Source organism: Vanessa atalanta, chromosome 25 (assembly GCF_905147765.1).
Source record: "Vanessa atalanta chromosome 25, ilVanAtal1.2, whole genome shotgun sequence".
NCBI classification, from domain to species: domain Eukaryota; kingdom Metazoa; phylum Arthropoda; class Insecta; order Lepidoptera; family Nymphalidae; genus Vanessa; species Vanessa atalanta.
The window spans coordinates 1570612-1587283 of NC_061895.1; the positions used below are offsets into that span (position 1 = coordinate 1570612).

Sequence of the window (16672 nt, forward strand, 5' to 3'; positions counted from 1 at the left end):
AGAATCAGTGATTACAATCCGATTCGGAAAATTAGTATTCATTGTTCGAATCAAATTTATTATTCAATTACTAATATTACAAATGAGAACTCTGTCTGTCTATTTATTATGTCTTATTTTGTAATTTTGATTTGAAGTAATCTGACAGAAAGGTTAAAGGCTAAAGGTTAAAGACTACTTTTTTCCTAACGGGAATACCCAATTAATAAATTAGGTGATAGTTTGTGTGCAAGTTCTTAAATTTTGATTTTGTAATTGTATAAAAGGTGTGTTTTAGGTACAGGGCTTTTTCAAAAAGTTACAAAATTTGATTATAATTGGAAATAACTTCGAAAATTTAGACGTACGAGACATGGAGTCGATCAACATTCCAAATTCAAATTCAAAGAGCTCAAATTCAAAGATGTCCATGGGCGGTGGTAGACACTTTCCATCAGGTGAGCCTCCTGCTCGTTTGCCACCTATGACATTAAAAAAAAAGTTCTATAGCTTTTATCTTAACACTTTCAAGGCTAAAACACTGAAGCAATTTTGATAAAATTTTGTTTGGAAGCAAGAATTTTGGTATTAGGTGCTATAAACAAGTTCTTAAAGCATTTTCGTCCCAAACTAAATTTTGAGCGGGCAAAGTTTCGAGTTCAGCTTATAAAAACAGTAATTTAACTTGTCTCCTGGAAGTGTTATAAAGTGTTTTAAAACTATTAGATTTCCTCACTTATTCGAGCCGAGTCCACAGGAAACGTACGAGAAAAGATACGATAATATTAAAACTAATTAAAAACAGTCCGTCTCTTTGTTACTGGCGACAAGAGTCATTATTCGCCAGAGAATTAGTAATCAGCGGGGAAATGTTGCTAGCATTCTTGCCCCTTCCAAGCAATCTTTTATTTTAATAGTCCCCACACACACATACACACGCACACACGTATATATACATATATAAAACAAAATACGTTATATTCTTAGTTTTGATTTTATCTTTTCAAGTTAAATAATATATTTATATTCGGAATGAAAGTTCAAAATAAGTAAGATAATAGCATAAGTTTTTTTTTTTTTAATTTATGTCTATTTTTTTTTTCGCTGGATAAAACTCATTACGCGTTTCCCCCAGATGATGTGGGGGGTATGTGGGGCTCGCCGGCGCTAAAGGCACCGGAATACCCACTAAAAAACCAGCGGTACCCACTCCGTCTTTTACTGGAGACGTCAAATATGTGTCTACTAGTCAACATGTGTAAATAAATTATTTAAAGACAAGAACCCGGTCGCCAAATAAAATGTACTCAGTCAAGGATATTATATTTTATACGAGTCATTATTTAATCATTATCTTTCGTATAGTGAAAATTTAACGATGAATATAAGTTTAGATAAATATTTTGATTCTACCATCTTAGAGCAATAGTAATACGCTGCTCAAAATTTGTTTAATGAGAAGAATACTATAAATTGTTAAAAAAACATACAAGAATTGCTTCAATGAAAAATTACCGATTTATCTTTTAACTCCGTAAACCGATACTTTAAACAAACACGCGTAACCCAGTTACGATGTTTCCACATCCCTTTTACCGTTTTATTAAACACTTAAAGATTTATTTATTCGTTTACAAATGGCAATTTCACGAAAGCGGGTTATCAGTGCAGTGTGCCAGAACGCGCGCGTCATATTAATCAACTAGCCGTACGTACGAACAGGGTGACAATATTTGTATTAGTTTTTTTTTTTAATTCGTAATAATACTTGATTTTATATTATCAATATACAAAATCACAGGCATGGCAAAAAGATAAGGACTAAACTTTCGTTGTTTTGGATGTAGAGTATTAATTGTAATTAATTCCTTAAACAAAATTAAAAAAAAAAAACTAATATATATATTATTTTTTTTCCAACTTCTAACAAAATGGTATAACTATTAAATCAAATTAGACCTAGACATGAATTAATATATCAGTGAATTATATCATTAATTACGGGTCAATTAAACAGGAATAAATAAAAAAATATTATTTACATTGAAACACTTCCAACTCGAGTGTATAGAAAGAAGGTCTATTAAAAAAGTTTCTAAATGACGAGCGCTATAATATCAAAAAAGCGTTCTTGCGAACGGTGCACAACTACGCTAAATATTTTACGCGCCACATTAGCGTTCAAGACCATGTGTTTTACATCAACAATAGGTTTTATTAGCTTTTCACTGCTTTATAAACAAATGAACTCGAAAGATAAGGAAGCGTGATACTTGGAGCGTCAACTATATCTGCAAAACTCTTCAGTTAATTTGAGTCTAAATGTTGGTAACCAACCAACATACTATAATACCAGATGTTGGTTACCAATATTCGAAGAAACAAAGGCTATTTTGATGCTTATATTTTTTTTAAGTTTTAATTTTTATAGTTAAATTTTCGCACGCAGCTTCACTTGCATTTTAGGGAGAGCGGTCGTAGGTTGTAGGTATAAAAACCTAGCCTATACATTTCCTAGGTAATCAAGATTGCTTCATATCTAATTTAATCAAATTTGGCTCAGCGGTTTAGACGTAACAGACATAGTTATTTTCGCAATTATGAAATTTAATAAATTTAAAAAAAAATTATCGTAATCGTATAGGATAAATTATGTCATGTTGATTATTCAAATGTAACATTTCTCTTCACAAATGTATTAATTATTATGTATCAAACCCATGCTCTTTGTAAGTCATTCTTCATTTTTGCAACCAAAGTATTAACGAATGTTAATAAAGACGATATAAAAAAAAATACAACTTTGTCTTACGATTTTTTAAGCCATAATTTTAAACTCATGAACGACATGATTAATGTGCAATGTTTTTTTTTTTCGTCGGTTGGTATACTGAGATTAATTTTAGAGTAAACTAATTAACAGAGTTTTATGTAGTGCAAATGAATGTAAGTCTTCGATGACCTCATTTCACTCAACTAAGCGATTCAAATTACCAGTACCGGACTCGTGTTTCTAGATATAAGGCCTCAGATCCCCCGAGGGTTTAAAGTCCAAGTCGGGATATAAATATGTTTTAGGTTTTTCTACCAATATGTTAGACGACTAAAACGTTATCATATCATAGAGCTAGAAGACAAGCTTTAGCTCTGAGCAACAGATGAGCGATCGTCCAATGGGAAGACACTCCAGCATCAGTCATAGCTTTAGGGCTGATTGCAAATATAAACAGAAAAAATATGGTTTTTCTGTTTTTCTAGTCTGGAAGTCCTGGTCCAGCGGTCTAACTCTTTCCAGTCCATGGGATTATGAGAATGAGGGAATAGAGAAATGCCCCTGGGCGGGTGCTCTCCAGTACCAGCTCCTTCGATTTGACCGTATCCAACGCAGAGCGGCTCGAGTTATCGACGATCAAGCCCTTTCCGATCTGCTTGAATGTTCCGAAGTTTGCATTAATCCCTGCTGCTGAATTTTACTTTTGGACATCTCGTCAAAATTCCAAGTATCACAGATAGCCAAAAATCCACAACCGCGCGATTTTTAAGACATTTTCTGCCTCGCACAACTACTCTGTGGCACCAGCTTTCGCCGGCGGTTATTCCGACCCGGTTATAGGCCGGTGTTGCAGATGTCCAAGGGCGGTGGTAATCGCTTTCCATCAGGTGAGCCTCCTGCTCCTTTGCCACCTGTGTCGGCCCACACTTTTGAACTGTAATATGTCCTGGGTAGTCTTTCTTAAGATTGGCCGTCGTAACCGGAATTGATCAGATCGACATGATCAAGTATTATGTATCTATTTAGTAATTTTATCACCAAACAGTAATGTTGTAATCACATTTTATTTGTAGGATTGCCAAGAGTCTAGACTTAACCGGAAATTTCGCTTTTATCAGCCCTGTCTAGCATAATATTTACGTGTCCGGTCTTTTCGACGTTCATTACAATAAAATTAATTACTAACGCGTCTCAATGAAATAATAAACCAAATGATTGTTTATAAATTGTAAACTGTGTAAAGTGCCTTTTCCTAACCTTCGCTAACTATGAGATCTAAGGTGTAAATGATATCCTTTGAGTCTATGGCTTTACATATTTAACTAAAACACAGCTATATAGTTTTAAAAATCAATAATTTTCAAAAACTTTGTATTTGTTGATTTATAGGTTTTGTTGATTCTCAATATTATTCTCTATAATGATGGAAAACTGCTGACCGACCATTCTCAGTAGAATTTACTTTCTGAACTGATGGTAGCCTAATATTTAATTCTACATTGTAACACACACAATTCATAAGTGTTTTTATGAGCCTAATTGAATTAGAATTATTTGCATGATTTATTCTCTTGATCGTATGTTTGACTTGATGAAAATCTGGTTTTGGCTTCTGGTATTGGCCATGTTTTTTTTTTTTTTTAATTAAATATATAATATAATAATCCACTAAATAAAATCATTTGGTTTCACTTTTGTTTTTGATGAAATGCAATTTAAGCAACTTATCACGTTCGTCTGAAACCATATCGATTGTAAAGTTTTACTTCTCTGACGCCAATTCATACCACGAACTAACTCAAAAGTTCAATTTGTGAAGTTTGTTTACTAGACTCGAGGAAAACATCTCTATGTCTTCTCAATAAATCGATAAAGTTTTCGCTATCTCTACTTTAAGTTCGATTTTAAAACTATATTAATTTTTTATTAAATAACATCTGTCATGTAATAATCAATATAATTCTAATACATAACATGATATTTATATAACTATTAGTAAGTAAATATTTGTATGTAAGTTTAAGGCTGAACCACCTAAACAGATTACGGTTTCATAATCTCTCTCAGATTGGGTTGCCTGGCAAAGATGTTTAATTACTCAGTCCGACTTTTATACACTTCATCTTTTTTTTTAAAATATAAATGGCCTAGTATTTCTGTATATTATATTTGTGGTATTCAATAAAGTATATTACCATTAACTAATTTAGTTAGTTTACGTTTTATTGTTACTTGTGAAACGATTCTTCAAAAGAGTTCCTAACATTCAACTTGAATAAAGTTTTACTAAACTACAATAGAGCAGAATCCCTGTCCTAAACACAATAGTCCATTGTCTAGAAGACGGATTTTAAAAAGCTGCTTGACTCACTTTTTGTATTATTTGTAACTAAAAACGTACAAATAAAAATAATACATAGAGTTTAGATTTTATAGCTTTTTTATTCGTAGAGTGTATTTGAATTATTATTATTACCTTTATACTACAGAAGAGTATCTGAAACTTTGTCTCTTAAAAATATTAATTTTTTAATCTGGTAACATAAACATTGACAGATACTCAATCGGTATCGGTATATTTCTACTGCGAGTAAAACATTATTTATAATTCTTATAAAATTATAAATAAACCCTAATAAATATCCATTTATTTCTGAGTTAAGACTAAGTTCTTGCAAGAGTTAGAATATCAGTAATAGTTAATGATGTAATAAATGTCATTTCATTTTTATATTGATACATGAAGCAATAACTTTTGCCCTTTTTTACCAAATTAGAAAAAAAAAATACATTTTTTACCAAAAAGACGACGACGGAGGTGTATGAAATTGGGCACTTTTAATGTTTTCTAGTTTTGTTAAGGAGCACAGGAAGCTGAGATTTTTTATAAATCATGCATTAGAAATAGATTAAAACAATACACACACTACAATACGTTTAACACGCACATTTATCTACCTACATAATATTTAATAAGAAACATTCTTAATATACGTTCACTACCAAGGACAAAACACATCATGAACATCAATGATATTTTTTTTAATTAGATTTTTTTTATTGTAGAAGTGGCAAAGTATCATCCAGTTGAGCCTCATTTTTCCAACGTATCTTTCGAATCAACGCATCTAATATTTTATTAGCAATGAATTACGGTTGAATTTGATTGAAGCCAATAGGCGACCACTAGTTATAATAAAAGTGATTGCTTAGTTTCTTTCCAGTTATAGCAGTTGAATCAACTTTCAGAACCGGTGGAAGATTCAATTCTACAACTAACTAACATATGATAAAGTTCTTGTTAGAAATTACCTTGATAAATGTCGACGTCGCGAGATGAGATCGTATAGAACCGAATACCGAAATTAATGATTATTGAAGTAAAGAAACAAAATCCACTATATTATTTCGTTAATAAAATAAATATATGTTTTTTATTATTATTACAACATATAGCAGAGTATATATTATACGCACCACACACAAGAGAATAATTACAGCGGCGGAAAGGGATATGACGGCATTTCATAAAGTCACATCGTTTGTCACGGCATACGAGTATTACCCAAAAGCTATGCCAAAAGATATTACATTTACATTAGCAGCCTGTAAATTTCCCACTGCTGGGCTAAGGCCTCCTCTCCCTTTGAGGATAAGGTGTGGAACATATTTCACCACGCTGCTCCAATGCGGGTTGGTGGAATACACATGTGGCAGAATTTCGTTGAAATTAGACACTTGCAGGTTTCCTCACGACGTTTTGCTTCACTACCGAGCACGAGATGAATTATAAACATAAATTAAGCACATTAAAATTCAGTTGCACGCCTTCTAACCACTGGTCCATCTCGGCTCTCGCCAAAAAATATGTCACATGAAAAAGTATAACTGATACATTTACAGGCACATGTTTACACTGAAGCTGCAACGAAGTTTACTAGTCTTTGCCCGAATTGTCCAAAATTCTATATTTAAATTTTTTGTACATCGACAAAATTATAAAATTTTCGCGACGTATCAGATAAAAATAGAAGCCCATTTATAAATGTTCAATTAGATTCCTTTCAAGTCGTACCTTTAAATATTTTCGGTTCGCTACGTAAGTAATTAGCTCGACGGGTTCGTAATTTTGAACAAATCGGACCATAAGAATGATTACGTTTTTGTATCTGTACATCTGTCTTCTATCAATTATATCTCAATAGCAGCCTGGAGTCAGGAAATAGAAAGAGCATTCCACTGCCACGGAAAAAAATATGAGAAATCACTTTTGTCTGCACACTTAATTGTTCCTAAATATGAATGATGTTTTAAAATAAAAAAATATTTTTATTTGTTTCAGCTGCACTCGGAATACCGCAGCACTTACAGATGGCACGAGTACAAGGAACAGCAGCAGCAGCAACAGGGGGTGGTCAAGCAACCAGCTCCCACCCCGCCTACAGTACTGCCCATCACCCGGGGTATGACTATTAAAAACATTATTAACGTATTTATCATAACTATAATAGGTACTTGCTTTCTTTAAACCCTCCTTACTAATTTCACCAGTGTATTTGAAGATTAGTGGATGTTTCCATGCATTCCAGCTTCAAATACATCTGGATTTTGCAAAATGTTGCTTTCGATGGGCTTGCAACTTCAATTTCTTTGAAGATACTCGTTCCGTTTATTTTTCTTAGCTTTGCATGGGAATTATATCAGTAGGTAGCACCCACTCATCAGATATTCTACCATCGAGCAGAAAAACTTAGTATTGTTTTCGGCTTGAAGTGTGACTGAGCCAGTGGCACAAGAGACATGAAATCTTAGTTCCCAAGATTGGAGGCGTTGTAAGAACTGGTTAATGTTTTAACAGTTCCAATGTCTATTGATTGGTGCTGATAATTTACCATCAGGAAAAAAAATACATAAATAGACAACGACTACGACAATATTAAAAGATATTTTTTTAATTGTATTCACGAATTTATTAAAAAAAATAAATCGAATTTTCACAATAAAATATAAACTAAAACATATAGTATCATTTGATCAAACATATTATAATAATATCTTCCACGTCTTCCAGTTACGGTTATCTCAGCTCTCGATAGTGTAGACTATATAAATATTAGATATAATTTAAAGAGATGGCAGACGGTCTACAGCCTGTGGTCACAAAGTTATTATCTTCGTTATCAAAGTTGACATTTCTCAAGGATTTCGCTCGTCTACCCTGCAAATATATGTCTAGTTTAACGACAAATATCGGCTTGTTTATTGAATCGTATATTAAATTAATCGTGCAAAAGACGTCATCAACCTCGATTAAGACGTGCTGACGTCACAGGTATCGCGATGCTCCATAAATCTTCAAATCGTATATAAACATATAGGATAGAATAATTATATAGGATCAGAAAATTGTATGCTCTGACTTTAGCCAATTTATTAGTACCTAATTGGTCTCTAGGATCGCGTGTATGTCATTTTGATTTCGTTATATAAACGGAGCTTTTACACAGACTCCTTTAACGTCAAATGTCATTACGTACAACGTAGTGGATGAGTCTCGATTAATGATGTTGAAAAATACGACAGACGCAATTACTTTTGTATTTATAATTTTCGTATGTATATAATTTTCTGAGATATTACGTTTTTATATAAGAAAAAGACAATTAACTCATTGGACAACAGGAAGGCAAATTGTGGTAAATAAGTCTATACATATATATTATGTCCTGCGCCTGATGATACACCAGTTCATTCGCGGTTCAAATCAGAACACAATAGTACAATTAATTGCTATTTGACACCGTACCGCTGGTTTCTCTATTGTTATTTGTCGGGGTTACCTCCACAAATAAAAATAATAGAAAGGCGTTTTTTTAATATAGTGTAGATTACATTATATAATAAACACACGTAAATAATACAGATTAAAAATAACTAAAGTTGAGAAGCTCTTTAGTAAGACGTCACTTCATTTGCCTCTAATTATTTAGTCGATAAATTTTCTGTTCAAGGAATATAGTAATTTGCTTTAGAATTACCTAAAATTAATTATTATTTAGTTCAAAATAATATTTTAAAAAAAAATGTTGTCTACCATAGCATACGATTTTTATTTACATTAACAGCCTGTAAATTTCCCACATTTGCTGGACTAAGGCCATTTGAGGAGATGATTTGGAGCATATTCCACCACGCTGCTCCAATGCGGGTTAGTGAATACACATGTGGCAGAATTTCGTTGAAATTAGACACCACCTCAAAGGGAGAGTAGGCCTTAGCCCAGCAGTGGGAAATTTACAGGCTGCTAATGATGACTATTTTTATTCTTTATAGCGTACATTGCAAAATTGCATATTTGAGGTTGGGACTCTCTAGTAAGCATAATACATACTCGTTTCCCATTCTTCCATAACATAGTGTGCTATATAAATCCACCTTTTATTTTAATAAATAAAGAAAAGATAGAAATAAATTGTTAATTCAAATTGAACATGGGCAATGCCGAGTAACAAGTTAAAAAAATGAATTTTTTATTGTTATATTTGTATCAGTTTGTCCTTGACTTTGGTGTATCGAGATTTCATTTGTGGTTTTTTGTTTGCCTGCAATTTTTTTTACCTAACATCACGATTTAAGATTGAGAATTATTATTATTTTGTTTCAATGTTTAAAATCATTATTCAACATTAGCGTTACGAAGCGTTACAATTGCTCATCATGATAATCAAAGTTCTACCACCGGTTCGCAAATAAACATCTCGGATCTGAGGAGAACCGGCGAAAGAAACTCAGCACGGTTTTGTTTAGTTATTTGAAACAGCCTCGAGACGATCATCTCATTCACAACGTGTACAGTATATCAACTAAGAAGTCGTTTTGAATTTGATTCACTAATTTTTTTATCGATATATGGTATTCATAAGCAAAATAAATATCTGTCTGCAAATATATCGTAGAATCCAGACGAACATTCGGAATATGTCATTGAAAAGGTATGTTTTGTCTTCTTGGGATTCTGAATTCCATGTCTGGTCTGGATGGTATTCGGCCCGTGTATTTAATATCAGATCATCTCTATTATGGATTGCCATTTTTAGTCCAAAAACTACATAGATTTTATATTAAGAATTAATTCCTTTCATTGCATATTAAACAGCTTTCATCAAATACAAAACGCCTACCTGCCTACATCTTCACTCACGAGTTCTAAGTGTAGGCGTTTTAGAACTAGACTATGCTGTAATGTAATCGTTTAAGAGATGATATATAAGTCTTTTATGCAGTTATTCTCGTTAACTATGCCTCATTTACAGAGATTCAATTAAGGTTACCAGTACGCTGTATATTAGGACTATTATCTTGTAGAAATAGCAACATTTCATTCATAATACCGTGTAACATATAACATCTACTAACATTACGCCTTCATAATCAATGAATATACGTTCCCATTGACATTGTTCCTCATCGGTTTCGTGGCTAGCTTATAGCAGATCTCGAAGTTCAAACCCAGATCGTTGGGTTTTCGATCCCGAAATTCTCAGTAGAAACCTGAAATTTGGGAGTTGGCCGACGGCAGTAACAGTCGAGTGCCTAAAAATTAAGCCGTTGACGCTGCCCCTGAACTGTTCACTCGTGTTGATTCCCCGTTCGGATTATGAGAGTGAGAAGAGAGATAGTGCCTTGAGTTTGCGCACACACTTGAGCAGTCTTATTTCTCAGGTGGCTATTGTCCATGGATATTAGCAGGCGTGACCGAAGTCAGTCAGAAGGATATTGTAGTGTATTTAGGTTTATGCGTACATTAATTGAAACGTCGATATTTGTCTATGGAATGATTTGACGTATGACGTACTTTTTTTTTTCTCTTCCCTTCTCGTGTGAGCCGCGGTAACGTATGTTTTGTGAGTGTGCCGCGCTTTTGAAATTAGCTTGTGTAACGGACTTATCCTTCTCCTGTAATATAACCCATCCCTTTGCCTGTGTTCTTCAAGTGTATGAAGACCAAGGGAGAGCTCCCAAGAAGAACGTGTCTTCACAAGTCAGAGCCCAGTTTTGAGGTAGCAAGTCCCCTTTTTCCAAAACTACAGTCCACTTTTCTCTCGCGCGTACAGATATCATATACATCTTTTTCCAGCGGCATATAAGAATAACTTAACTAACTTTTTTACTTGGATCTTCTTGATAAAATATGCATTACAAATGAACAACGAACGAACGGATACTTATTATTTTGACTATTAAGTGTTACTGTATGTGGATATGAGTAAAGGACTATTACTTGGTGGTAGAGCTTTGAGCAAGTCCGTCTGGGTACCAGCCACTCATAAGATATTCGACCGCCAAACAGCAGTACTCAGTATTGCTGTGTTCCGGTTTGAAGGATGAGCCAGTGTAATTACAATCACAAGGGACATAACATCTTGGTTGATGGCGACCAAGGTTGGTGGCATATTGGCGATGTAAGGAATGATTAATATTTCTTACAGTGCCATTGTCTGTAGGTGGTGGTGACCACTTACCAGCAGGTGGTCCATTAGCTCGTCCGTCAACCTATATAAAAAGGAATTCGAGGGTTGCATTTGCAAGCTGTTACTTACTTTTACTTACTAACGTGATAACTTATTTCAGGAACAATAGAGCCAGCAATGCCTCGCCGCAAGAAGTACCCTGGCGTCGCTTACAAGACGAATGAACTCTTCGACCCCGCACCCGTCGATGACATCCGCCCCCAACAAGCTTCTGCCTTCGACCGCGCCCGGGTAAGACGAATAGACGAGACAATATGTAGCTTTAATCCCTTTCATAAGACGTAGTAGACATCTCGTTACGCTAAGGACTGACATACATAAACGAATTTCCACACATTCATTGACACATTCAGTTCAACCAATGTTTATCTTAATAAAAGATACTTATTCTAATGAACAAGGAGACCTTTTCTTGTAATGTCTTGTTAAAAATCTTCTAAATCAATATACATAAAAATGATATACCAGTAAATGCAGCATGTTTCAAAGAGATTTTTAGTATATAATTTATTTATATTAAAGCGAAATACTACTCGCTGATTAATCACGAAATCCCAGAAACTATAACACCTACAAACTTCAAATTTGGCATATTCCTTATAGAGTGTTGACATCCGTTAAGAACGATTTTTACGAAACTCCACCCCTAAGGAGGTAAAACAGGGGTTTGAAGTTTATATATTTCGCGCGGGTAAAGCCGCAGGTTCAGCTAGTATTATTAAATAGGTAACTGCGCCTTGAAATTTTACCTGCTTGAAATTTGGGCCACATCTGTCCAAAACACGGGTCGTATATTATGTCTGTGTGGCATGACGTGTTTTTACTACCTCAAATACGAATAACATAGAGAAGGATAATTAAGGATGCAGATTTATTGGCCGCATGAAGTACACTGACGATGTAATTATTAAATATGAGCACAGTTTTACCGTTTTTAAAGAATCAGGGGATTGTATAGTATCAGTATATTTTACTGATTCAGGAAAATATCTGGGTTGAACGATCTTGATTTATAATATTGACGTACTTAAATATCGTCCAACCATCTTCTCAGTGGGTACGTCTTTTAAACCAGTAACCAGTAAACCAGTTCTCTATTGATTTTGACCATTTTTCCTTTCTTCTAATTGTATGTCCAGTCCATTTCCATTTTACTTTCTAATAAAAAAAAGTCAGATACACTTGTGGCGCATCGTGTCGCTCCTCCTTTAAGAAACTTTCTTGGAAAACTGGCCCTTATACAGAGTAATTTGCATTCATCGTTCAAGTACCTTGAAGCAGACTCAAAGGAAATGCACGAAGACTTTTGATACCAACTTTATTCAATCATTGTTATAGTACTGTCTCTGTAAAAATAATTCATATTTATTTATTTTACAGTCAGAACTATTTTCCGGACAAAATTATTATTAACTGACAATTTTTTTCTTAAATCGTGTGAATTAAAACAATAACAAAAAATAACTTTAAATAATTTTATATAAAACGGTTTATTAAAGAAAGAAAAAGAGAAAGGTCGCCTTCTTAACGCTACGATTTCTACCACTGCTAGCCGCGTAAAAAAACTTCTTCCCAAAAAAACTTTTGACATTACTTTTTGGGTAACATTAAGTCCTTAAATATATTTTCTGCGTAGAGATGTTGGATCACTCTGCATCTTCTACCGAATTTTCCACGGGGAATGTTCCGAGGAAATGTTTGAATTAATCCCGGCAGCTGAATTTCACCTCGGACATCTTGTCAAAATTCCAAATTTCACCCGCACCACCTAAATGTCCGAAAATCCACAACAGCGCGATTTTTAAGACATTTTCTGCCTCGCACAACCACTCTGTGGAACCAGCTTTCACCGGTGGTTTTTTCGAACCGATACGGCTTGGGTACCTTCAAGAAAAAGCGTACGTATTCTTCAAAAGCCGGCAACGCACCTGCAACCCTGGTTTTGCAAATGTCCATGGGCAGTGGTAATCTCTTTTCATCAGGTGAGCCTCCTGCTCGTTTGCCCCCATAACATAAAAAAAAGTATACAAATATTAATTAAAAATAGTTACTGAATAAATCTTGAACCCTTGGAATGGTGGCAAGAATACTAGCAGAATTTCCCCGTTGAATCGCAATTCTAATCATCTGGGCAAAAATCGAACCAGCCTTCCTGTCACCAGTGGAGGCGAGGTGTTATACTTTTAATGAAGCTAAATCATCAAGTAATTTATCATCATTACATAGTATAAAACGAAGTCGCTCACCGCTGTCTGTCTATGTATGCTTAGATCTTTAAAATTACACAACACAATTTTGTGCTTACGTTGCAAACGCTGGCTGAAATGAACCCTACGAGATACATCAAAATAATGTACTACAGTATTGTACACTTAAAAAATGTCTTCAAAAAAGTCTGCGATGGTATATGTCTATCTCTTAGAGAAAACCCGTAATAACCATTTGTATCCTTTACTTTTCACGAGAAATAATGGCTTATTTTCGAAGCGATTTTAAGCAGCACAGCGTTACTCCTTATCCAATTAAGTACCTTAAATACATTGTGCATTTAATATAGATCAATATAGCCCAAATTACAACTTGTAATTTATATGCATATTCAAGATATTATAGCATATACAAAGCTTTGTATTGTCTAATGACTGAAAAACTGTGAGCGTTGTAAAACATTCTGGAGTGTATTTAGTATCAGCATTTCACCCGAGCGAAGCCGGAGTGGGTTGCTAGTAATATATATAATATTGATCTTTTTTGGGTTTGATATAGAAAATAAGAGGTTAGGTTTTTTTCCTTATGGTCGGTGGTCTGTTTGTGATGGCGATTTATCGTTGTGTCATTTCATTTCCAATATGACACACTTTCAGTAATTAAATATTATTTTATTAAGTTTCATTTCAATGAATAAACGAAACATTTTCAAATAAAACATTTAAAAAGATAATACAACCGACACCTTACAGTTATATAATCCTTATTGTCAATTAAACTTGTTTTACCAAAGCGCTATGAGTATAATGAGACAAAAGTTGTGATGATATAAAAGGCATTGCTTTGGCAATTTCAGTGTTATTAATCTTCAAATAAGCGTGATAATGGTGGCAATTTAACAAATATTAACGCTCACATTAGCCTTATGCCAATCTTATACCTGGTATCAGTTCTCGTTATAAGACTCACTCAAGTGTGTAGCGGCAGTGCACCTTAACGACATCCGCCCTTAACAAGCTACCTTCGAACGATTCTAAATATCATCTGTTAAGAAATAAAGGAAGAGTTTTATTTTATTTTTACATGGCTTCAGAAGCGTTTTACATTGAAACTGAAACGTTACAAATAGAAACGATATATTTTAGAATCTGGTCGAACCAACGGCTAGGTATTCGACTCCGAGATCTTTCACCTTCCCTACTACAAGTTATTAATCGAGATTGTCTGATTGTCTCTGGGAAAAACGACCAAAGCAACTAAGGATTCATCGATACCACAAAATGATTAATCTAGTAGATAATAAAAAAGCGTGGAGTTAATGCTTTTTGACTTCCAGGCAGGATATATTACATACATATATAATTGTATTTAACTAACATGACAGTATTTTTAAATGTTGAAAAAGAGTAACTACTGAGTTTCTTGCGCGTTCCTCTCGGTAGAATCTACATTCCTAACCGGTGGTAGCTTTAGTTAATATAATTTGTTAAATGACGATTCAAAAGTGCTTATAAATTTATTGGTTCTTCTAGAAAAATCCTGTTTGTTTATGATTTTAATTAAAAATAGAATAAACTTTATATCGTTTTCAAACTTTTCAATAAATTAATATTTAATCTGTATATGGTACGAGTAATCCTTCTGTATTCAGAACGTGACGTAAGTGATATTGCTCAGATTACAACAAACGCTTGATTTGCAGTATCGAGTTCAATTATATAAGAGTTGATAAACGAACTCAATACTATAATATTATGTTATGTGTGTGTTTGATTGTAACGACCTCATTAGTCTAGATGCTGGAGCATATTGTCTGCAGGTCTTAACATTATGAACTTAAATACTGGATGACTAGTAAAAACTCATTGGGTTATTCTGTTAAGAAATTTTCAGTCCCAGAGATGGATAAATAGATCATCTGATATTAAATGGTCACCACTGACCGTAGACATTCGTATGTGGCATCAAACTTTTTGTACAAAGATATTATGCTTTGAGCATGTAGATATTGGCTCTGTTATATGATATAGAACGTAAAAGTGTATATAGGTTAAGATTTCCTTGTGGAATATTTTGGTTAAAAGTTGCAATCAGAACCGAGAGTGACTTCAGATTAATGTATCTTGTCAGAAATCAAGCAGTTCACGGATTGAGATTGTAAAGCTACCTAGCAATAAAATGCATGCACATTAAAATAACATAACATAACCATAACAACGACACAGAACAGCAAGTCTTTGGAGAAATTATGATAACATAAAAATATATGCTATAAAAAAATATTATTGAAACTCGTTTATTTAATTTCAATATTTAAAAAAATTCTTCTCGAAAATTAAATTGCCTAAGGGAATTTCCACGACACTGTTCGCAGCTCAGCCTACAGAGTTTTTATTTGTCAGTTGATAGATTTTTTTATTTTTATAATCGGATCGTCGCTTTGGTCGAGTTTCAGATAATCGACCAGAAAAAAAATATACGCAAAAACTTAAATTTAATTTTTAAATAATTGGTAAATTTTGTGTTGGAGAAATAACATAGAACGTATAAAGAAGTTCTACACGTTTGATTATAAACTCTTTTATCGATATGTTTAACGAGAAAGAAGAAAACGTAGAAAACCAAGTTATCAACAAGAATCGAATCAATGGTAGGTGAACTTTCAAATTATATGATTCAAATTGTAGAGCGTAAAAAATACAAATAAGAGTATATAATCAAAATTTTCGTATCAACCAAGAAAGCCGAATTATTTCAAAACAACAAAATTTATACCTTTAACTTAGAAGACAGAAAAAAATCTTGGTCGACCTTTTGAACTTTAGCTTTTCTAAGCCAAATTTATTATTTGAAAATCATCATATATCAACATCAATATTTGTTTACAAGCATATCAAAATATAATGACTACATCGCGTAATTGGACAATTACTGCAAATTCGAGAACTCAGTACGTAAGTTAAGTGTCATAAAAATAAATGGTCAGTTGTGAAATGAAAGAAAATAATAAGCGAAATTGACTTCAATAATAATACAATCAAAAGCCTACAAGCATCAAAATTGCGTAGCACTGAGGTCGATTACAACATTTTACAATTGAGAACATCGAGTGTCAAATTTATTTCTTAAAGAATTTGCTCTGGTTTTTCGAAACTATTGTTTTAAAAGACCGCTTTAAATC

At 33.5% G+C, this 16672-nt stretch overlaps 1 protein-coding gene across 2 annotated transcripts in view; it reads left to right on the forward strand.

Moving 5' to 3' along the window:
- The window catches only part of LOC125073675, a 112653-nt gene that overhangs the window by 77198 nt on the left and 18783 nt on the right, over positions 1-16672 (forward strand). For both annotated transcript variants that reach the window (XM_047684622.1, XM_047684621.1), the window contains exons 3-4: positions 7095-7215; positions 11384-11514. In XM_047684622.1, the coding sequence (XP_047540578.1) occupies positions 7095-7215; positions 11384-11514 (252 nt within the window). The remainder of the gene's footprint in view (positions 1-7094; positions 7216-11383; positions 11515-16672) is intronic.